This window comes from Pagrus pagrus (assembly GCF_965226575.1).
Source record: "Pagrus pagrus genome assembly, chromosome: 23".
Classification (NCBI taxonomy): Eukaryota; Metazoa; Chordata; class Actinopteri; order Spariformes; family Sparidae; genus Pagrus; species Pagrus pagrus.
In genome coordinates, this window is record NC_140205.1 from 11,249,352 (window position 1) to 11,274,521 (window position 25,170).

The 25,170-nt window shown below is 41.3% G+C and overlaps 1 protein-coding gene across 1 annotated transcript; it reads right to left on the reverse strand.

Annotated features, from left to right (window-relative positions):
• Window positions 1–869: 869 nt before the first annotated feature.
• nudt4b (nudix (nucleoside diphosphate linked moiety X)-type motif 4b) lies at window positions 870–16,417 on the reverse strand. The gene is made up of 5 exons (XM_084346143.1): window positions 15,918–16,417; window positions 7,211–7,321; window positions 5,570–5,614; window positions 5,153–5,240; window positions 870–4,206 (listed from the first exon to the last, which is right to left on the reverse strand). The coding sequence occupies exons 1-5, from the start codon at window positions 16,011–16,013 to the stop codon at window positions 3,986–3,988; spliced, it is 561 nt and encodes a 186-aa protein (XP_084202269.1). The 5' UTR covers window positions 16,014–16,417; the 3' UTR covers window positions 870–3,985.
• Window positions 16,418–25,170: the final 8,753 nt, after the last annotated feature.

Consider the following 25,170-nt stretch of genomic DNA (forward strand, 5'->3'; position numbering starts at 1 on the left):
TCTATTCTTTGAGACACACACGTTGACTGGGCAAGATGGGGGAATACTTCCAACGTTTGTAACGCCTAACTTTGGATAACATGTGCATCTGGTTATGAGTAAGTAGCAGGTGAATGTAGGAGTCAGTAGCTGCCTACATGATCAGTTTACCGCACTAGAGCAGAGCAGTGCCCTGTTTGGCTTGAGTTGTAAGGGGAAACTGTTGCCAAACACAAGCGGAGCACCTACCAGGTGTGTATTTCCAGGGAAAGGATTGGTCTTTACACCTGACGTGTGATGCAATTAGATAAACTTTCACAGCCATGACTTTTCCTACCAGACATTTATGAGTGTCTCTATTTATTTAGGCCACATTTGGCTCTTTGTGCTGTTGATACGGTGTCGCCAGCAACTGCTTGGCCTGTTTGTTTTCCAAAATGAGAACAAAAACCCGCTTCTACTTTATTCTTTTATAATATGCTCAGTTATATTACATCGAAACAAAGCTGGATGACTAAGTAAAGCTGGCCTGAGGGCTCACAGCCAGTGAGTCAAAATGTGGTCTTACTGCCCCCGTTATCTGATAGTGTGCAAACTGTCTACCTCCACAATGTCATCCAATAAAAGTGTGACATGACAGATGCTAATCCCTGCTGAAAATGGGGGGTGGAGGTGGAAAGTGGCCCACATTTTCACCCTGGGGCCTTATAGCAGGTTATTCTAGTCATGACTCCTTCAAATGTTTCCATGTTTTGATGTTTTGACGTAAATGCTGATCAGCTGCTTGCCCTCTAATTGAAACACCTTATTTTCCTTTTGAAAACAAAAGCCAATGAATCAATGGTAACAGTGATTCTTTCTACAAAAAACAATAATCGTGACAAGTACAATACGTTTTCTCCTCTTTAATGCAATCTTTTCTCAAAAACAATCTTTCCAGTCCAGGTCTTCAAATCACGTTCACATTACACTTTTCTGTGCATAATATTCATGACAAAAATGGTGACAAGTTTTTCGGTATGTTTGATTTAAAATGCTCTGGATACATCCAACGTGACGTTACAATGTGTTCGAACAATCAAGCTGTCTCAATACGGTCATTTAGCGGACGCTCGTGTCCGGACTGTCTTACATTTCATTTGTGGGATTCGTATCACCGACCGTCATGCTCGACCCGTAAAAGCAGCATTCATTGAACAACATAGAACCAAGAATCAAACAAAAGTGGAGGAGGAAGGTGTGTCAGCCTCTAGACGAATGGGCTTTAGTTATCTGGATTGTTGATTGCGATAGTCTTATATGCTCAAGTGGATTTTTAAAAACAGCATGGGGTTAAAAGATTAAGTGCCTGTGATTCATTAGTCATCATTTCAACAATGAGGGATGCAGTCAGTCTCTAAAAACACACCAGTTCACATTATAAATGATTATATTCCTAAATGACATTAATTAAGTTCATCAAACAATGTTTAAGATTGTTATTTTTTTGGCCTAAGAAATCTGTGTCGTGTAACGTGACATCAAAAAATTCGCCCACCTGATCACACTTTTCAATTTTGGCACGTCATATTTTCACGCTCATCAACCAACAACACACACTTACACACACACAAAGAGAGAGAGGTTTGAGATGGTTCGACTCCTTAATTTGCCGCAGACAAGGCTGAAAGTTTACGATGGCTGGATTGTAGTCGCAAAGTTTATGATTTCGCAGATAAGAAATGTAATGGAGCAGATGACAGGAGACTGAATTTCGAGGTCACGGGGGGAAAGTTAAAAGAGGAGGCATGTTTTTACTCCTAAAGAACAGGCGGATAAACAACAAAGAAGAGTTTGTTCATTGTCTTACCAAAATCTCCAAAATAATCTGTCTGATCATTACTGTGTTGCCTCTATTTTTTAAACATTACCCCCAAAATGTTATAAAACCCCGATTTCATCATTTACGTCTATTTGTATTCATATCCAGTCGTTTATTAGCAAGATGCTAGACATATTCTGTAAAAAAGAAAACAAACAATCCTCTAACCCTTCCTTATTTTCTGCTGCGTCACTGAACATCTCAATCTGAACCTGAACACACTGATTTCCACCAAATCGTCGTTTACAAATCAACTCAACCATCTCGATCTCACTCCGAGTCACGAACCAACCAACCTTCATATCCCAACCCTGTGGCACATTGTGATCAATACAAACATACTGTACATACTGTTCTCAGTGGGTTTTTCTACACCATTTTTTTTTTGCTTTTTTTTATATTCCTGCCATTTGTACATTGTTAAAAAATATATAAAATATTAAGAGAAATTTTACAGGTTCATTCAGGTTAAAAACACAATTCAATGTTTCTCTTCAAAGATATTTACAAATCTCCGTGTGGTTTACTAGTCGTCATTCAGCTGTCAACACAGAAGTGAGTGGGTGTCGCTTAAGCAAAAAAAAAAAAAGAAAGACAAAACAATCTGAAACGTGACATTTTAACTGCTGACTTGAGGCTTTTTTCTTTGGACTTCTGTCTTCATATTCAAAATTTATAGTCGAGTCGCGCAGGAAACATGGAGAGAAGGAATCTGCCCTTCATCCTTTCTATGACACCCCAACAATTGAGCTTGTTTAGGCGGTTACCCCAGAAACAGAAAGAAACATTTAAGTATTTATATTAAAAATGCATTTTTTTAATGTTTTAACCAGTAAAGCGTTTATGATCTGAGAATGAAACCATTAAACCAAACCATAAATCTGTCGGCAGATGAATCAATAATGAAAATAGTTGTTAGTTGCAGCCAGAGGCGCAAGTAATGTTAGTTACTTGCAGATGGTGGAGAAAACAATCGTATTGTTCATTTTTACCAAACTGCCCTGCAGCGCCATGAGACATGTTTGCTGAACTGCTAAGCATTCATCTACAGAGAGCAGTCAAACAGTCATTTTCATTCATTTAAAGTCAAATATACAAATGACTTGAAGAGAATCGTCTCTTTCAACCAACAGTCGAAATAAACTCTGTTGACCCCAGCAGCTCGTAATACCTAAAGGCAAAGACGCATTAAATACTTTCAGTGTGACAACGTGGGAAACAGTAAGCGCTGATGAAAGGTATGTGGAGGAAAATGGACAACAGACCGGTTTGTTGGATCGGTCAAGGTTAGTGGACTCACAGCATCATGACTCGGATCCAGTTTTCAGTTTACTGAGGTATCGACTCCTGATGGCTGCTACAGTCCGGTGAGATAGCACGTCTTTGACCTTTGACCCGGTCGTCCACAACCAAAACCCATTTTATTTTGTTCTACTGTTGTTTTTTTAGTATTGGCCTATATTAATTTGGTTTAATTAGTTTAATTTTAATGCCATAATCCATTTTTCTGAAAGGAGATGTTGAGGTGGGTTCAATTGTTACCAATGATTGCATGGTGCAAAGAAAATCCACTTTACATTAAAATGCAGCAGAGGAGATCCTTGATACTCATCAACATTAAGGTTTTAAAGTGAGATCCATGTGGTTTATCATCATGGTTTGATGACTAAGACATTATCAAGCCTGGAAACATTCCCCACATGGACGTGCTTAGAGGTCAATTACTCTTTTATTGACTAGAAAGCGTATCCGTTCTGCTAAAAAGAAAATAAAAAATGACCGTTAGTGAAATAAAACGACCCAAACACAACATTCATACAAAGTTTCTGTAAGGCATTCCTTCACCGGGTGATCAACGCCAGCAGAGTGTGCTGCAGCTTCCTCTTCTCAAGCTTCAGCTCATCAGTCTGGTGTTTGCCAGCAAAAGAAAAAGTGTTCTTGAGATATCCACAGTTTTTTCTGTCAGAGACTTCTCCCATGAGACTTTAACACAGTTCTGGTGATGGCTTTGGTCTGTCCTGTCCTCCCAAGACTAGAAATTATACATACAGGAGAGCTCTGAAAAGTCATTAGATTCATGCAAGACTGTACAAACTTTCAGCGAACGGTCCGAGCGGGACAGTTCATGAGGTTTTAGGTGCAGTCCTATCTGCAGGAGGTGCCCAACACGCTGCCCGTCGACGGAGTGGTGGCGGTGGCGCTGTAATGGGGGTAGTTGTCGTTCGGCGGTGGGCTCGGGAGGATGGAGTTCCCGTTGGTTGGGGAGCAGCTGAGCTGGAGCCTCCGCAGGTACTCGGCGTGGACGGGTTTGTGGCTCTGCAGCACTTTGATGGCCTCGTCCACGGTGAACCACTCCCGCTTGCGGCCTGCAGAGGGCGACAGAGCACAATGTAAGAGTTAAAAGATAGGTTTCAGATTGGGTCTTCCGTGCATGGTGCAATAACAAAGTCATAAACATACAGAGTCTATCAGTTCTGTGTTATTGTACAGAAGATGCAGTTTTAAAACAGGATGATTTTACATTGGATCACAGGTATTTCTTCTATACATGCAACAAAGATTAAGGAAGTTATGAACTTTAATAGCTGCAGCATGTTACTCTCTAACTATAATAGGAAGAAATGGTTCACCGTAATAACTGAAACTGGGAAGTATGAGAGACACACTAATGGGAGTTTGTGTTGTATTGTGTTGCAGAGATGGTGTATCTACTAAAGTTAGCATGCTAACCAGCTAGCCCTGGACTCGAAAGCCTTTGTCCTTGCGATCCAAAGCTCCTGTGCTAGCGGTGTAAACACCAACACTCCCCTGGTTGTCTAGTTAGCTGCACAGCTTACTGAGCTAACAGGCTAGCTACAGTAGCTACAGTCACTAATGCATAATCCGAATACAGTTAGCAGTTACTCTAGTAATATGCTGATTCTTATGTGTCGGTGTATGAATTCAACAGGTGGCCAATTCTTACATAATGCACCTTTAAATTTATCCTTAGAGCTCAAAGCAAGAAAATAGTGCACATAGCAGGCGTGGTAACATTAACAGTTGGAGGATGCTCTCCACCAAAGGCAGGATAGTGGCGTCCAGGCTGCTGACAGCTGTAATGTACTGCAGCCAGGAACCACTGCAGCTCAGATCAGTGGCCTAGATTTATGGGCACCTGTTGTCACTGCATACCCCTATGCCCATACAGTCTCCATGCACTATACAGGCCTCCACATAAATAACAAGATACAGTATATTAGAAAGCTTGAGCGAGTTCTCACACACTGCAGCATCTGTAAGCATTCATTGGGAGGTGAAGGGAAACCGTACCTATGTTGACCGAGTCCTCCCAGGCCTCCAGCGTCTCTGTGACAGTCAACACGTACACGTACGTCCGGTGCTTCCGATCCTGGTTTTGCTTTAAAAAAACAGATGATACAAAACCATGAATACATGCAAGTTCAATAAGAAAAATAGCCTTCACCCCTGCATAAATTCAAGTTGCATCTTTAGCCATTTTCTGTGTTATCTGTCCAATTTATGTCCAATTTTTCCTGCTTAAAGATCAGTCACTGATGCATTCTTAACAAAAGTCAATAATATACACAAATGTTATATTGCATGCTAATGAGTGACAAAAGGTTAATCATTACATGCTAATTTGTGCATCTCATCCTCCTGTTATTGGCGGTTTATTATACATATGCATAATAAAGTGCAGAGTGAGATGAGGACGTGAAAGCTTACCTCAAACACACCAAGCAGGCGTCCTAGCTTGCCCTTCACACCAGCCTGAGGAACAAATGAAAAAAAAAACCATCAGAAAAAAGCTTTTTATTTTCCGCTCTGGCTCTAGTGTACGGAAAAAACAGACCGCTTCTTTGTGAGATTTTTAAAAAAGTTTTGAGTCGCCGTGGCATTACAGCACAATCTCTCACAAAGATGAATAGAGGGTGAAAAACAGCGTTCAAACCACAGACTATGCTCTGTCAAAACAATGGGTATTGTGTATTAGATTTCAGTGTTTTAGAGAAGTACAGGTCCGCCTCTTTGTGCTGAACTCTACTGTAACCTCCCAGGCTTTGTGTTGATATAGAAATGCCTGGCAAACAACAACCCAAACACAAAAACGTTCGGAACTAAAGCAGAATAAATCCCCACGCCCAGACTGAGAGACTTTTGTCTTCTTTGGCCTCACAGCTTCTTCAATTTATCAGCCAAGCCATAATTATTATAAAATATGATGACTTCTTAATGGAACCTTGCAGGGTTTAAGACTGGTTGGATGTTACACCGATCATTTGCAATGTCCTTTCACCTGGAAACAAAAACCAGCACGTTTCCTGAAAGAATATTATCAAATGTCATTACGTCCGTTTCATAACACTTAACAGTTGCCTTATTAATTCAGACGCGCTTCACAGGAATCAAATTACTAGTCAAGACATATGACATCTGTCCCCTTCTCCAGTCCCCTGCTCAGCATACTTCACAAGTGTCACTCTGTCCCACTGATGTGTCCAGCGGGCTGGGCCGCAGGGTCTGTGAAGGCACAGGAATCCAGCGAGGAGCCAAGTTTAGACCGCTGACGTGGCTGAGAACACAAGGTTCTCGAGCAGAGGGACCTCTGGAATACCAGCAGACACCTCAGTCATCCAGCCCCTGACACCAAAGTGGCCTTTCAGAAATCTCACCCTCTAACATGGATACTGCGGACAGCTGTTTGCGCCATGCAAGTCCAGTTCTGGTTCATGATGTCAAAGATGTGTGTGACCCCGAAGATGCACATAAGTGTGTTTGAGAGCTTTTGCAGGATTTTGAATGATAATGAATGGAAAGACGTGTCTTTATAAGGGACTATCGTTCATCAAAATTACATTTCTTGGTTGAAACTGGGATGTTTGGGGGAATTACAGCCTTGAGCATTGTAGCATTTGGTGCACTTAAATAAAAAATATGAGAAATATTCGGAAAATCCTGCAGTTTGCAGAGATGTGGCCTCAAGTCACTGTTTTGATAACTTGCTGCTTTAGTTGACAGAAAAAATAAATGACTTGAGGCCCTACTTAAACAAGAAAAAATGACTTGTGACTTGCTTGGACAAAATGACTTGTGTCACATGTCTGGCAGTTTGTACATAGACAGTTTACAGGGACAGAGGACTTTTACAACACCAAGACATTTCCAAAGGGCACTTTCTTTGCATACTGCTTTGAGTGCCTGTTACATAATGGACAGGTGGTCTTTGGACGTAAGCCAACACTGTCAAACACGCCAAAAAAAGTGGTTCAGTTCAACCACCTACTTCCCTTCATGTGTTCATTTTCTGATTGCCCTCACTTTGGCGTCAAATCTCGGTTTAAGTGGTATTAAAACAGGTTTATTCACCTCCTCAAACACCTCCCTCACTGCGGCACCACACGGTTCCTCCTCAGGCTCCATCCCGCCCCCGGGGACGATCCACTGGTCCGGGTGTCGACTGCTGCTGACCAGCAATACCTATAAAGGAAGCGCAAGTTTAAGAATTGTAGAACGTGTCGAGTCCTTTATTTCACCTTTATTTCAGTGGTCTTGACTTGGCTGGTCACACTGAAACTGAGGACTTAACATGAGACATGATCCTTGACCCTTTTGACTCGGGTCTGAAGGACCGATGACTGATGATTGGTGTAGCCCCCTGCTATTTATTCTCCGTGGTTGTTTACAAGATCCTAAATCTACCACAGGCCTCACAGCTTTAAATATCGAATTCTGACGTGATATTTGGTATAAATAGTATAAATCTTCCAAGTAAAACAGATACAAGGACTAAAAAAATAAATAAATTAAGAATGATTCCCACTCAAAAATAGGGAGGTGCGCTTTAGATCGATTAAATGTTGCTACCCTTGCTAGTCGGCCTGTGTCCATTAATATGTTGGTTTGTCGCCAGGATTACACTAAAACTAAGACTCGGATTTCTTTGAAACTTGGATCAAGGATGGGTCTCGACCCAGAATAGACCCCAAAAACTTTTGGAGTGGATCCTGATAAAGGGACGGATCCAGGATTTTTTCGCTCAACCTTAGCAATCTAGTATTTTCTCATATTTTTCTGTGACAACTTTGTTTGGTTTTGTTTCTCACAGGGTTCAAGTATCTGTCTACTTTGCAAAATAACATTTTTAGGATTTTTCCAGTCCAGCAAAGCAGCTCAATCACTGCCAGCGTTGGAGCGCTTCCACCACAACATGACCTCAGCAAACAATGCATGTAAACCAAGCATGAGCCACCCAAATCCCGCCAGTGCTCCCCCTGAGCGGCCTGCGGGGCTTGAATTACACTACAGTTGCAGTGTACACCGATATGCCACGGATCGGATGTGCCTGTGACTGCAGTTTCTGGCAGTATCTATATAGCAACCACAACAGACCGACAGGACACCTGCTGTAAACATTAACGCATTTGTATGGAGTCAATTCAATCAGTGTTAAAACACAGGAAACAGGTCATTTAGCCAATACAAGAAAAGCCGACTAAATTAGATTCATGTGCAGCCTTGTCTTGTTCACGTGTGATTCAAGAGCATTTTCTCACTCTTACAGCTTGTAATCATCAGTTATTAAATCATTTACTAATACACAACTTTCAGTGAACACACCTGCAGTAAAGAGTCATGTGTAAGCAGCTTGTGCAACATACGGCGACATCCACCTCTGCCTCCCATCTGATCACCATATCCAGTAATCTGCCAGAGGAGTCAGTCTGTCACTTAATCCTAACTCAGCTTTCGTATGTCTTCCCTTACGTTCTCTAACAGGATTGGGGCTGAGTGTCTTCAAGGGTCAAACCGATTGGACGGCACATGCTCGGGGCCCTCGACAGCGAGCGCTGGCGGCTGCCGTCTTCCTCACGTGCCGCATTCACCCAACTCGGCCACCTGCCTTTTTCCCAGACTATATAGGTTAGGATGAAGGGCGGGAGGCAGAGGGGGGGTGGGGGGCTGCCTGAGTGTAGCTATACAGTATGAATGCCGAGCGTGATGATGTGGATTAAATGTGAGCACGGTCGGTAAACATTTACCGGAGATGGAAAGGGCCAAGAAAAACACACAGCAGGTGTTTATCCTATGCAACAGGTGCTTGTCTTATAGTGTACAGTAAGTGACGTGTGCATTTACACTCGCATAGGAATAATAATGCTGGTGCAGAACATGACGTCTTCTCAGGAGAGTGCAAACTGTTACAAGAAATGTGCAAAGTTGAACCTCGTAACTTGGTTGAAGGAGCTCTTTGATAAAGAGACTGGCCTTGCCAACTGAATGTGAACTTTTGTCCTTTAAAAACAGTACTATGTAGTGTAGGAGAAGACATACAAACTCAGATTTTTAATATTTACAATATTAATGAGGTGATAATACAAACTCAGACATATTTATTTTATTCATAACTGAATAAACAAGCTATTCTCAGGGGAAAATAAGGTCCCCAGGACACTTTGTGAAGCTAGAAAGGTGGCAGGGTCCGCCAAATATAAACAAAGCATGAAACAGTATGAAATTGTGTTGTCCTTAAAGGTCAGTTTGTTTATTCAGTCATGAAAACAAAGAGTTTGTTTATTTAGTTTGTTTAGGCAAAAGAAATGAAAAAAGACTTTAGTACATATTCCCCCTTAAAACTAAATCCGGGAAAACTAAGAAAAAAAAGACAACAATGGTATTTTTTAGAAGATCTGGATTTTTTAGCCTCTGACATAATAAAAAAATCCATTCCCTCATTCTTGTTTTGTAAGTGATTGATTTGGAGTACTCCAACCTGCTGCCCTCACTGTCTGAATGCTGTGTCTCTGTGCCGAGCCGCAGCCAGCGAGGCTTAAACGGAGATCACTGGTGTCAACGTGTCCTGAGCTGACAGTGTGCGATGTATACAAAACAAAAAGCCACAGAGCTTCCGGGGCAGCGAGGACAAAGCGAATTTCTGCTTTGGTTGTTCCATTTTTATCTTTTGGTTGCTGCCTCACAGGAACACAGGCTGCATTTAGCTTTGTTTTAATGAATGTAGGAATGTGGAGCACCGAATCGACATATTACAAACGGCATGTAATTAAGATTTGCTTCTTCACATGTGCTTCTGAGATGAATACAACGACATATTCATAAGAGGGAGCGGTGGGGATTTGTGTGGCCTTTTAAAGCTCCGCAAAGGCACACTTCATTGTCGCCACAACAAAATCAAGTCTGCAAACGTCCGTTCATCTTCCTATGCAGAGGTCACAATTCCTAGGAACCCATTCAAACCACTGAAATGTAAATATTTGAAGTTCATTAACTGGTCAGCATTGTAAACAGTGGTTCCTACCCTTTTTGACTGACTTGTACCACAGCCTGTAACCCTTCGACATTTTCATACAAATACACTTTTAGCTAGTTCTTCACCATTTGTTTATTACTTTTAGTTAGCTATTTCAAGCATGGATCAGTTACCTTTAGCTCTCAACCATTTATCCATTATTTTTAGCTAACTATCAACCATTTAGCCAAATTTTTCCTAGCTGTCAACCCTTTCGTCATCGCTTTAAGCTATCAATCAACCGTTTATGCACGACTTTTAGCTAACCACCAACCACTTTTCAAATACTCTAAGCTAACCATCAACCCTCCATTACTTTCAGCTAACTATAAACCATTAAGCCATTACGTCAAGCTAACTATTGAAACATTTAAGCTAACTATCAACTATTCAGCTATTAGGCTAGTCTACTCCTAACTATCAATCATTTATCCATTACCTTTAGCTGTCAACCATTTATCAATTACCTTGCCAAACTATCCACCGTTTATCTATGCCCTTCAGCTAACTATTAACCATTTAGCTAATATTCGTATCCGTCAACCAAGATAACTATTAACCATTTCTTAGCATACTTTTAACTTAATGTCAACCGCTGACCACCAACTTAAGCCAAGTTTTAGACATCTATTACAATTACCTGTTTGGACTGCTTATCATTCCTTTTAACTATCAACTTCAATCATTTATACTTTCAGCTAACTGCTCGGACTAACATGCTCACTTTCCAACTACTTTCCAGGATCTCTCACTTGCAAAATGTCAGGTGTTAAAACCGATTTATATATGATTGATCTCATCATAATCTCCATCTCGTCAGATTAGCCTAGTAAACCAACTCTACAAATCTTTCCAAGTAGCCCTTGGCAACTTCAGAGGTAAATGCACCTGTGGTTTGGGAATCACCTACTCAGAAGACCAACACGTGATCTAAATGCAGAGCTTTACTCTTTTTGAGTTTTCCCGTAACTCTTGACAAAATGGAAAAAAAGCAGCATTGGCCTAAACTCCACAAGCTACAGTGAACAGCAGGATGACTGACCAAAACAGCTCACACCGTCATGACAGATAGGTCACCTGACAGCTGAATTCTGAGCACAGAAAAGCCCACTTATATTTGGAAAGTGGGGGCAGGGTAAAGGAGAAACCCCAAAGCATGACCGTAGTATGTCCCAGTGACATTTTACTGTTTTGCAAATCACACCACTTCCCAGGGGCCCCCTGGTGTGAAAAGGGAGGTGGGCAAATTCTGAGGCAACATACAGTAAATCTACTCTGGGTAGAGACGTTTGTGGCGTCCGAGTCCTTTTCCAGAAATCCATCCAACAATGCAAAGTTACTGAGAAAAGCTTAAACTCCTGGATAACCAGCATGACATGGCATAAATACTGAAGTCTGTCTTCTAATCCCATTTAGAAGAGGAGCAGTTACTCTTAACTGAATTCCTCAATTTGAGATATCAGAACTACCACTGGTAGTAAAACACCGGCTACGACAGCAAGTCCTCTGGCATGGCCTCAAACAGGAACAGCAGGCAGGGATATTCTGGAGGACATAAACACCTCCTCCTCCCGAAGGAGGAACGCCTGTAGCTGTCAAATAAAGAAGGGCTCCAAATGCCAGGCCAGCCTGGGTGCCGCGGGGAGAAAATGATGGAAATCTAAGACGCTCGAGTGCAGGGGTGGAATCAATAGTGCTAAGACGGTAATATAGTCGCTGCATTATACTGGTATCAGCAAATAAAGAGGAGCCATAAACAGGGAACGCCAGAGACAAACAGCAGGAGAGGCAGAGGCAGGGAGAGACTGAATGCCTACATTTCTGACTTTATGATGAAGCATCCACTCACACTGATAACCTGCCCCTCCTATTTCCATTATGACAGTGTTTACAATCTGCTGCAGTACCTTCAATATGGAGCAGCTGGTTTACAATCTGATAAAGATTATAAAAGGTTACACCGAGAAGAGTCCCGATTACACTCTTACACTTACGATGCACAAATTTGTGGCATTATTTAAAGTTTGTTTGAATAAACACTGCTTGTAAATCATAAGACAAACAAACAGAGGAAGCAAAATAGGTCTGAAGAAACATCAGCGTTCATTTGGCATCATATTTCTGGCCACCTGGCAAATGCGAGTACAATATTCAACTTCCTTTTACCTCTGTTTTGGTCTCCACCAACTCCTAAGAGTCATGAGACTGAAACAAAACTGTAAATGTGCTATAAAGCTCTCCAAAGCTACAGGTAATTGCAGAGTCAGGTGATAATTGTCTGTAGGTTAGTCAATAAAAGTGACCCATACACAGAGTCATTTAATCTACTGCCATCTATATATATTGGTTATAGTATCTTTAAATCCATAAAGTCATGCTTCTGATGGGTGACCAGGTGAGAAAGTGGTGATTGCATTGTTTCTCAGAAACAGTTTATTAGCTACACACTCCAGTGCACAATATCCAATTAGATTAACTAACCAAATACAGACTCATCAGGGTTGCTCGTTTCAATTTTAATTTAATGCATGAATGAGTAGACTTTATTTAATCATTCAGAAATAAACTACGACTACTTTTCTTTTTTTTACCCAGGTGCCCCGCTCAGCCATCACTGCCGTCACTCTGCTTTGTTACGTTCCCGTTTCCCTCTGTTGGGAGTTTAATTGCTGTCATAGAGCACCTCGCCCTGAGGGCTCAGCTTTCTCCTTTCCTCTCCAAAACAAACAGTCCAGCAGAAGCATGTATGGCTCTTATTACACCACAGTTGAGTCTCCAATGTCTAGGAACTAATTGTGTGTATGTGGGCATGTGTTTAAGGAACGTATTAATAAGGCAAAGCCCCGTTTCTCAAGATTCCTTAGATGGTAAATTGTCCCTGGTAGCACCCAAAATCTCTATCAGAGCACAAGATTGGTTCTCTAACTTCAAGCAGCGTCATCTCTGACTGCATGAGCCAACATGCCTGTCAAAGCCTGAAAATCCTGAGGGTGATTGTCACACCTACACACTTCTGTTGTCACAATATCCTCTGACTGTCCCGTCCTGTAAATCCAAGTTAAAAGAAAAGAACCGCAGTGTACAAACAAGTTCTGAGATTAATTATGTAAGAGTGCAGTCGTGCAGGTACAAAGTTTTATCACGACGATAAAAAAATGATTTGAAAATCTCTTCCGTGGTCCTACACGTGAAACTCAGACATAATGACGACATGTATAAGTGAGTAGATATGCCCTGTGTCTGAGCTCTGTGTTGTACAGCCAAACACTGCAGGGCTCAGGTAGACCTCTCTGTGCCAGTCCAGCGGCACCAGACTGGGCTGCTTTTACAGTATATTGTGTAACACTTTGTTTACGCCAAGCTCAAAGAGGAGGCTAAATTTAGACAGGCAAGGATATGCCACAAGAACAGAGATATGGCCCTGATGTTTGGACATAAATATGACTTACTAGTATTGTGGATAGATGGTTATTATTGGTCCCAAAAAGGATCAGGTAACTTACCAGACACAATAAATGTAAGAATAACTTGTAGTGCTGTCGAAAATATTATCAAAATATCTGTACCAGCTGAGCTTTCTCATCCTCTCCTCTGTCTGACAGTGAGACATGTGCTCATATAAAAGGTTTAATCTGCTACAATCTAACAAAAGAAAAGTCGTACATCGTTGTTATATTTATCTTTTAATGAAAATCTAAAGTTTTGTGCCCTCAATGTTATGTCAATTTTCCCTGCAGTATTGAAACTGGTATTGAATATTAGTATTTCTCAAGGTATTGTATCAAAGTTAGAAAATCCTGTATCGTGACAACACAAATAACTTGTGGGCAACCCAAAACACAACCTAAACTACTTAATATGACCGGGTCTATCTAGACAGCCCAATTAACAGCATACTGAGCTGTGGATTTTGTCAGAAAAAAAAAGATTTTCTGTAAATGGAGATTGTGTCGCTCCATCGAACAATGTGCTGTTGAAATAGCGGAGCAAAGAGAGGCAGTGAGATGAGACAGTTGAGAACGTGCATAAAGTCACATCCTCTGGACTGTCGCGGATAATCCCACCAAAGTCCCTCACAAAGAAATCCAGTCTAGCTGCATTAAACAACTTAAACAAAACTTCCACAGGCTGATATAGGCAACCGAGTAAGGCGGGGAAGGTCTCATCGATCATGTCAGGTAACAATCGGCTCACGTATGGTCAATCAAAAAGTGATTTATACATCTATATTTCTACAAACTGTTTTTTTTTTACATAAAGCCCCTTTAATTTGGGCTCTCTGGACAAGCATTAGTCCATATGGACACCCTTCTTAGCATTCATGTCCTGATGACTGTGATGAAAAGGGACAAAAATAATTATGCAAGTTTCAAACTCACCCTAAGTCACTCACATTAAAGGTGCACTATGCAGTTTGTGGAAGAAATCATAATCAGAAGAGAAAGATCTTCATTGACTGATTTTTTTAAGCCTAAACAAACAAACTGGCCTTAAAAGGACAACACAATTTCATACCGTTTTACTTTGTTTATATGTGGCAGACCCTGCCACCTTTCTAGCTTCAAACAGTGTTCTGGGGACCTTATTTTCCTCTGAGAACAGCTTGTTTATTCAGTTATGGAAAAAATAAATGATTGACAATATTTGCATTGGATTTTCTACTGTTTGTTTTGCTGTGGGTGACTACATTTATTGTTGCCTTAATATAGTTGTCGTTTTTTTAGAAAAATGAATAAACGAGTTACCAAAAACACATCATGTCAAGGAAAGTTTGACAATATGTTGTGTTGGCTCTTGTGACAACCTTATATCTATGAACTATGACAGCTAATGCATCTTTAACTAGGTTTGGGGTGTAAAATACTACATGAAGCTACGGCAAAGTCTTTTAAAGTGGGTCTGCTGTATTGCATATCATCTAGAAAACTCTTGAAGACACAACAACAATGCGAGTCTGTCAGCCAGTATTCATTATTTACATGGTAAAGGCCCCTTTAAATCCCCATCCACATAATTGCTACGCAGCTGCCCGCTCAAGGCCGGCGGGATGCAGCATAATCATGAATGGCCACTGCCTGGTCATGGATGCTTCCCCCTCCGTGGTATTAAATGTGGCGACACTTGATAGATATACTTAATTATAGACCCTTGGCCCATATTGTCGCCTCCTCAGTCAACACACGCCGATGTTAAACCCCTACTATTAAAGGAAGCGTGCAGCGGAGCGCCTCGCCCCCTCCGTTAGCTGCCTCAAGCTAGCAACAAGCTAACAGGACGCAGAAGGAATTTGTCTTCAAAATAAGAGCTTTACGTCACGCCCGCTGGGAGTTTGGAATGGTGTTCTTAGCGGTGGGCTCTTATTGTGAAAGCGGCGACCGTTAGTAGCTCGCTGCTAATTGAAGCTAGCTCGACAGCAGCCCTTTTTTCCTCTCCCTTCTCGACGTGCTCCTCAAACTAGCCTAAACTGGATGGCTCAAGGCGCATCAGCAGCATCAACAGCAGCAGCAGCAACACAAACCAAAACAGTGACACTAAAGGGGAAAGTGAAAAGCCGTGCGCTCACAGCTACACCTAGCAGGCGACGTCATGAATCAAAACCCATAAGCGTTATTAAAGACGAGCGTCAGTTTTATTCACAATCGCCCCATGTGTTGTTTGAATGACTGGGTGCAGACTGGTGGGGGGGGATGACTAGGCCACAAAGTCATACACAACCTCTTTGCTCTTAAGGTCCAGCTCTACATAACGTTACACTGCGGAATCTCTTACCTCTTCTTCACGTTCATTCTTGAAACACAGACACGCCGCTCGCTTCTTGAAGCCCTCGCCATCGTATGTCCTGGTCTGGTTCGGCTTGAGCTTCATTGCGGAGGTTTGTTTGGCCTCCTTTTAAGATAAAACCGGCAAAAACACACAGAGCAGAAGACGGAGGAGGAAGGGGATCCCAAAGAGTTAACAGCGGAGCCGCCGCATCGTTGCTGCTCTCTGCATCCGTGGTCCGAGATGGTGAGGAATCAGAGGAGGAGGAGGAGGAGGGGTTGTTGGAGAGATCCCGATGGTAGCCGTCAGTCTATCCTGGATTTATGTTCAACACAGTGAGTCTTGGAAGAAAAAAAACGCAAAGTCAAGGCTCCAGCTGATGCCTGTGATTTCCAGTCGGCAGTGAGTGTGCAGCCCCGCAGGCAACAGATCTTATGTAGACTACAGCCTACACAGCACAGCCCTCCTCTGGATCCATTTGCGCATGGCCGCTGACTCAGTACAATGAACAGGCAGGCTGGAGGTTCAGATATACGGATCACTCCTTTGAGGCAGCGATGAGCTCATTGGTTGGGCTGGTCTCAGTGGGCGGAGCCACGCTCCTGGTCCAAAACAGTGATAATAAACAAATGCGTGATTTGTGCACATCTGTAGCAGACTGCTGCAGAGCACAGGGAGCGTTTTATTAAGCTGACTTCTTAAAGATGTGGGCACTAAGCACTGCTGAGGATGAGCATGAGAGCACTGATCAATTATCTTTCATTCAGCTTGTGTTGTGGTGACCAGCCGACAAAAACATTTTCAGGTTTTATTAATTAAATCAGTTGACTGCTCACACAAATGTCTAAATTATGTTTGGGAAATACTTTTGTTGGTCTAAAAATGGTCAAATTTAACATATTTACTCCGCAACCAGTCTACACAAAGACACAATTGTCTTATATAATGCCACCAAGGTTACTTGCATTCTCCCAGAAAAAAATGCAGGGTGTCTTCAGCCTTGATGTTCCTGTGTTGCAAAATTAAAAAAAAAGATTTAAAGAAGCATATGTAAGAATTTTTGTTTTTAAAAGTCAAAAAATAACTTAATAAATAACAGAATATGAGAAACAACAGTTTGGACATCATGTCAAAGAAGCTCAGGTATTGTTTTGCAGAGATATCGACTATCGGCTAGCCCTAGCCCATACACTCTCGCGATACCACTCTGAGCTCCCAGTCCAGACCACTAGCTGCATGGTTAACTGAGCTAGCAAGCTAATGGCAGCTACAATTAACATTAATTAGCAGAAACTCTCTTGATATGATAGATAATATGATCAAATTAATCAACCAGTTAAATAATACTTCCAAAATCTTAGTAGCTTATATATATGTAGAATATAAGTGTGGGGTATCATGCACTTGAATTAGCTGAAATAAAGACATGAAGAAGATAAAACATTAAAGGGGCTCTGTGGAGCTTCTGTGTTGTGTTGTTAGTTTATGTTCACAGTCTCCATTTGTAAACTGATCACAAATCGTCCACAGGCTTGCAGGCAACCACGAGAGACGGGGAAGGTCTCATTTTTTACGACATTTTGCGATCCCCTCGCATAAAGTGACATGTAAATAGCTACATCTTGTTATGTAAAGCCTCTTTAATGATGTCGTGAATTCCATTTAGTTGCTTTAGTTTCATGCCTCTGGTATTTTTCATGCTGGCTCACTGTTGTAGGACTTATTGAGACACATGAGTAAAACAGAGCCATATCAAATGTTTTTTTCTCCTACCTTGCTTTTATCTCAGCAGGGTGTAAAGCACCAATTCTGTAATCAAAGCCGTAAACTCCCCAAAATATGTCAGGAATGCCATATTAGTCATAATTACCCTCCAGGCTCGGAGCCTCACCACTCCTAAAATGATTAAACCTCAGGCTCAGTAATAATGCCATTCAATGCCAACGGAATAAAACCAGCCCTGTTATAATCTCGTGTATTTGTCACAAATCAGTCACCCGTGTCATTTTTATTGCACTCTTATGGGAGTTTTCCTTGGGGAGTTCCATGTTTTAAGTTCCTGTTTCAGTGTAATGGTACAATGTGTCACCGTTTAGAAAAACTAGAACGTACATAAAGGTTTTTTTTAATGTTTAAAGATCAGTGGCTTGGAAAAATAAGTATACCAGTAGCTTAAACTGAACACTTCAATGTGTCTTTCTTTGTACTCATGTTTCGGTTGTGCTTTTGGTAAAACTTTGCACAAGATCACGTACTGCACGTTCAATCAGGGTCATGGGAAAGTTACATCTAATCCAGTGTGTTGGGTAATCAGTCATCGACTCCCATCTTTCACTGAATTTACACCGTCAGTGTGGTTATTTTCAGTCCCGATTAATGTGAAAAAAAGGTATTTTCACAGTCATTTAAGCAGACGTATAAAGGTATTTTGACTGAAATGTGTTTCAATGTAAGGTCAGAGGTCATAGTGTTGCAATATAGCCTGTTTAGGAGAAGCTGTCACTGAGCACAAACACCACTCCTTACTGCTCCTCCTGACTAAACACATGAGAGTCTGCCTTCAATCATATCTGATGGCACTCCCATGTTGTCGCTCTGTTCATGTGAGCCTCACATCATTTATGGTTAATGAAAACACAACCATCCCTTCCCTTGGTAACTACTCCACAGGTGGGGTTTTATAAACTGTAATTGCATTGTAAGCAGACGTAACTTATCCACTGATTAATCACAGTCACTGCTTCAATGATGTAATCCATAAGTGACATGGGATACATTAGATAATCCGGCCATGGTTCGATGTTGACACAGCAGAGTGCGTCTGTGGATGACACATAGATCGTCCAGGTGCTTCCTTCCCCCTCACCTCACCTTCGACCTGCAGGCCACGGATGATCACATGTCGTAACCCTCCAGATAACATCAAAAGCCGAATGACTTCCAAGAGACAAAGATTGATCAAAGAACGAGATTGATCATGTGGGTCAAACGTCGAGACAATACACTTGTTTGTGAAGATAACCAAGTTTTGCTGCCGATGTTTCTTTATCTTATCTGTTGGCCTTCTTTCAGGCCGTGGCAGACAGTGCGCTTGCAAAATGTGACGACCTAATGCGTGTAGTGTCACAACTTCCTTCTACTTGAAATTGTTGCAAGATGTCTATAACAAGTGTACATTAAAGGTAATGTTGTTCAGAAAGAGTGGCTATCAAAGCAAAAACAAACACTGGAAAAAGTGGTATTATTCCAGAAACCAAGGATAAAAGAAATACTGTAAAAACAGAATATAACTGCGTTATCAAAATACAGTTAGGTTGATAAGAACACATGAATTCGACACTTTTGCTGTGAAAACTTCTTTAATTATACCTGATACCTAAAAAAAAAATGTAAAACAATACATCTCCTACAGTTGTCTTAAATTGTATGTAACTTTATAAACACAATTACAGTATTAAACTTGATTGTAACACTTGTAACAGTATATATGTAAAATATCCAAATGTTATCAGGGTAGGCAAAAAATGTTTACCCGTTTCACCCATATTTCCCTCTGGTAGTTGCACCCACATCTTGAGTAAATTACGGGAACAAGCGCTCACCAGATTACCCAGAAATATCACTACACGCACAAGTCATGTTATCATTTTAACAACAGTGTTTATCGCTCGCATGTGACCGAAATACGACAAGCCTGCGGGTCATCGTGTTACCGGAGGTCAGACAGCGTCATCCTCTTCTTATAGCAGGTTTATACTGACATTACACTGACACGATCGTGATTATGATGACACGAAGATGAAATTATAATTCAGGCCATAACAAGTACAAGTACAAGACACACACCTTATGAAGACACAAACAGACATCCACATGATGTAGACAACTGATCAAGGAATATAAAAGATGAACAGCTGTAGATGATAGAAAATGTTTGAATGAACAAGTGGATTGTTAAATATGGCTCAAGTATTTGATGGATTAAGCGGTAACCTAAGTCCAAAAGCGATTGAAAAAATCAGATTATATACTGCAAGTGACATTTCTGAGGATTAAGGATTAATGCAATTTTAGAGGATTTTGATCAATGTTACCAGGGGAAGGGAGACGTGCTCGAAAATTAATATATTTATAGAATTGTAGTGTCATTTGCATTTGATATATGATGGCAAGTGATTTATAACGGGCTAAAATTAGAGTCCTGCTCCCAGATATAACAACAGATGCTCCGTCATGTTATCTTAATGGCATCAGTCACCTCAGAGGAAAATAAATCGTTCTGTCATCGTGCTCCTTAAAGCGGTTTATCATCATCTTCTTGCATAGCAAAGGAGGGCAATTAAGAGGTCCCCTTTTAGCCGAGGTGTGAGGGGCAATAGAAGGATCCCATTTCTCCTGGCTCACATCGGAGACAGATGGAGGATCGAAGGATCCAGAAGTGAACGTCTGCCCATCGCCGTCCTCGCTTTGACAGGACAGTCAGAGGACATCTGCTTCCTGACGACAAAGGGGCTCAGAGTACACACACAAACTCAAATACATAAAGCCCATCACACATTTTCACCACAGTATGTACACACAGATCTATAGAAATACACACACACAGAGACAGCAATACTCTCACACACGGAGTCTAATCTGTGTCTTCGATTGCCTGTGATCCACTCAGTGGTTGCGGCCAACTCCGATTACTCGTATAAAATCCTGAGCTGATTAGCTCACCCGTAAGTCTTTTCTTTGACCTCAGCGTCGAGCCTTCAGACATGAGGCATGTGTGGGAATGGCCTCCCGCCAGAAAGGAAAATTAGAGCCACAGAGCTGAAATGTCTCGTAACATATAATTCTGGACAAGATGACGACAATGAGGCATCATCTATTCCCTCCTAAATTTAGTGAATGGGTAATCATGCAGTTGCTATCAGGCTAATTTTAGATCGGGCCATCTGTTTTCCCATAATGTCTCCACAATTAGACACCAATTAAGCTCTGGTAAATTCGGCTTATATTTACAATGACAAACAAAGATCGGGCGTTTGTTTTCATATACTCAGGGTGAGGTGAATGTTTTCATAGAATGGAGCTCGTCCAGTGATGAAGCGAGGTTCAGACAGTTGTCCAAGGCTGCTAAGATTGATGTGAGCTGCTGTCACTGTTGTATATTGAGCCTGTGACGCCTCTGAAAATTGATCCGTGCCCTCCATGAAGGTGTTTCTTCACCACTGTGGGAACAGAGTGTTCAGAGAGTCGGAGACTTTCTGCCTGGTCATAAACCAATAGTGTTAGTTTCATCGAAACTATAGGAAAACGTTAATATCTTCAACTTGGATCCATCATTGTTAGCCCAGCAGCTGGACATATAGTCGTTGACGATCGCTTATAAGTGAACTGGTAGTCCAAATATCAGGGATCTTTTTGGGAGTGTGGATACATTGTCTCGTAGCAAGCTAGCTAATTACTTAATTTGTATTTAGAGTAAATCTCAGAGAATCCAATGTTCACTCTCTTTTTTGCTCCGTTTTGGTCTCCACCCTCTCCAAAGGGAAATATCTGTGTTTTTAGCAGCTAAATGCTCCACTATGTTCACCAACTAATCAATTTATATAATAACTTTGTCTGTCCAATATCTAGTAATGGGTAGTGTACAGTGAGTTTATCAGAGAACCAACACAGACAGTGCTGCTGCTCATATTAGGCTTCCTGGCATGAACGCTATCATCAACAACTATAAAATGAGCACTAAGTTACAGTTGCAACTGTACGGAGAAGGTCTGAACGACTCTTTCCAGCCCGTGCCCTGTGAGATCACTGTGGAAAACTCACATCAACATCTCTCTTAACAGTTTATACAACAGAATAAATACAGGTCTCAAGGCTGCCGATGCAAGGATGACAATAAGTCAGTTGTGAGGGCTGAGGGACACAATGGAGGGTTGTTGTTTCACATTAAAGCCTGTCATTATGATCGCTGGGACAAAATAGACTCAACGTGGGTAAACATTACTTAGGGATGAATTACCTGGTGCAATCAGAAAGACGGGAAGAATGGGGCGAGGTCATAGCTTATTGTTTATCGGCAGATCAATAAAAAAAAAGGGGAATATAAATAAATGTAAAAGAATATATGTGCAAACTTATTTTATGATGCTCGTAAAAATAATAAGACTTCACTGAGTAACGTTAGCTCAGACTTCTTAGGCCACCTCTGGGTCAACGCTTCCCTCACAATGATGCCTCTGTCTCCTTGAGGTAGAACAAAAACACAGACACTCTATAATCATGTGAAGATTAGGCTTTAAGAGGCATAAACAAAGCCAGACAGTGATAGTGAGAATGTGGGAAAGTTGTCTGAGAATAAAAAACCCCACAGTGTTGATGACACATGGGCATAAAAAACAGGTAGACTCGAAACGTGACCGCGGCAATCTGTGGCGGTGGTGACTAAGGCCAACGAAGAGGAAATCAAACTTCCACACTTACCTGAGAGCTGCCCTGAACACTCATCACACACTCATTTAAACAAAACTGTTTTTAGATGCAAAGGGTGTTTAACAGTGAGATAAAACTGACAAGTTTTAAAGCTTTACGGATTAGCAGAAAGTCAAAGAAAATCCGTCTTGTAATGTCATAATCCAAAACTGAACTTTCATCTGTGTGGGCGAGGATGTCTGAGCTCAGCGTTCAAAAACTCAACATGAAAAACCTTGTGCACTAAAGAAACCAAGTGTGGAAAAACATAGTTTACTTAAAGGGACATTAAAGGTCCCCAGAACACTGTTTGAAGCTAGAAAGGTGGCAGGGTCCGCCACATATAAACAAAGTAAAACAGTATTTAATTGTTTGTTTATTTAGTTTGTTTAGGCATAAAAAAAGTCAATGAAGATCTTTCTCTTCTGATTAAAATTTGACATAGTGCACCTTTAAATACTAGACTTTCCAAAAGGTTAAAAGAGCAGAACAAGAGCATCATCAATTCTGCTCACCCAAAAGCAGGAAAAACCTATAAAGTCACCATGCATGGGCTAACAATCAGCCATTATGGTGTTCAATACTGCCTGTTCTGTCAGGTCTTGTTTTGTTGTGCCCTCATACTGACATTTGCAAGGCCAGACAATAAAAGTAGGTGACATTGAACAAATGTCATGACAATCATCTGTTGAATTAATGTAGTTCAAACATCAATTTTATTTCCTTCCGCTACAGCGTGTGGGCAAAACAAGCAGACCTGTCTGTACGTGTGTTATTGAACACCTTGTTATCAACAGGAGGCAAGTCTCACATGTATCCGGACATTGTTAAGAGGCTGCTCTATTGTTGTCGTGCGACAGATCCATCAATCTGTGGACAGACAACACACTGACAACAATGACTGATTATTATACCTGACAACTTTCCTGCTGGACTTGTTTCCTTGAAGTTTTTACATTACCTGTACCATCAGCTGTTCTGAAGGTTTTGCCATATACTGAATGTGATTGTTCTGGTCTGGTGCAACAACAAACACCGATATGGAAAAGTGCAATGGAAAAGGTCATTCAAGTCAGAATTGCAAACCAAAGATGTTGCAACTTTACGTTTCTTTAAGTTTTTCTATTGTTTCTTGAGATAACGCTTAAGCTCTGTTTACGTTTAGGCACAAACACCACCTGGTTAGGGTTCAGATAACATCATGTTTTGGCTTAAAATATCTGTGACTGGAGATGTCCCGAGGTCTCTGTTTCTGCTTTCATTAAGATGATCGGAGCTTGATGGAAGTTCAGATACTTGCCCTCGGTTGCTGCATGTTTTCCCAACTGGATGCATTTAGACTGGAAAATCGGGAATACCTACTCGAAACTCTCGACTTCCAAGTTGCAATGGATTGCAACATTCTTCCTTCTTCTCCAACTGGAGGACTGTTTGTTTAGCCCAAGTATGAGTCATTGGCTCTAGTAATCGTAGTTTATTTACTTCCTGGGGTTGTTTTTATGTTAGCAGAATGTATGATAGTCTCTGTTTGACAGCTTCTTTGTAGCATTTAACTTTCACTATTGTACGATGTAGTCTCTCTTTTTTTGGAGTGATTTTCTTTATAATGTGCACATTGCTCAAAGTCTTCACTGTTCTTGTCACATCTCTCAGTTCCCTCAGGGCATACAAACATTTCCTTTTTATTCAGTTAGATTCATCATTCCTTGGGTTTTCTCCAAGAATTGTTTAGCGGAGGTGGTAAACTACTCAAAACTACTACTTATTTTTATTATCAGAGGAAAATAAGGTCCCAGAACACTGTTTGAAACTAGAGAGGTGGCAGGGTCCGCCACATATAAACAAAGTAAAACAGTATGAAACTGTGTTGTCCTCTAAGGTCAGTTTGTTTATTCAGTCATCTGTCAGTACAGTAGAACAGAGCTGTGGTTTCACACCCTGTCTGACCAGCATCTACTGGAAATGCACATTCAGCAAAAAACTAGCTAAACTCTCGCTAACATTAAAGACACAAGGTTTTTCATCCGGCTGTTACAGTAAGTACATTGCACCATGGCGTGCGGTGACACAGCTACTTAACACTGCAGCAAAACCCTCCATGTGTAGACGCTTTCTATATGTCTCAGCAGAGTCTTTTCCTCATCCCTTCCCTGAGGTGTGGTGCTGTTTTATGAATGAGCTGTTATGCAAGAAAAGGTGACCTGAATACAGACAGACAGCGAGGGAGAGAGGGAGGGAGGATGGGAGAGTACTGTATGGCTGCAATTCATGTGACATCACTGTGTTGTGAAGAAATTATGTGATTCATTTCTGAGTCGGTCGTTTGCTGCTCGGTGACATCTGCTGCGGATCAGGTCACATCAGGTGCTATGATGAATACTGATGTATCCGCAAGTGTTATCGCGCTAAAGCTGGAGGTTTACTGGTGTTTATCAAAATGTTGGAGGTATAATCATCGTAATGACCTGATAATAACCTGCACTGGTTGTGTGGTTATCATAACGTCTCTGCCAGACGAGTTGACAGCGAGCCAAGGCAACGTGGTTTAGGTGCTTGTGAAAATCTATCTGTGACTGGGCCAGTATTGAATTCTGTGTGCAGTTTTGCCAAGCAAATCCTTTTAAGTGTACACCTCTGCCAACCACAAACCTTTCCTTTATGCCTGAGACTCATTAAAGTGTGTGCTGGCTACTTATCTACCTGCCGTCACACCTGCCTACTGATGTTTATGTGGATTCAGGGTTTGGGGGCCTTAATCAGTCAATTTTTTCCGATTACTCAGATTCATTTTTATAAT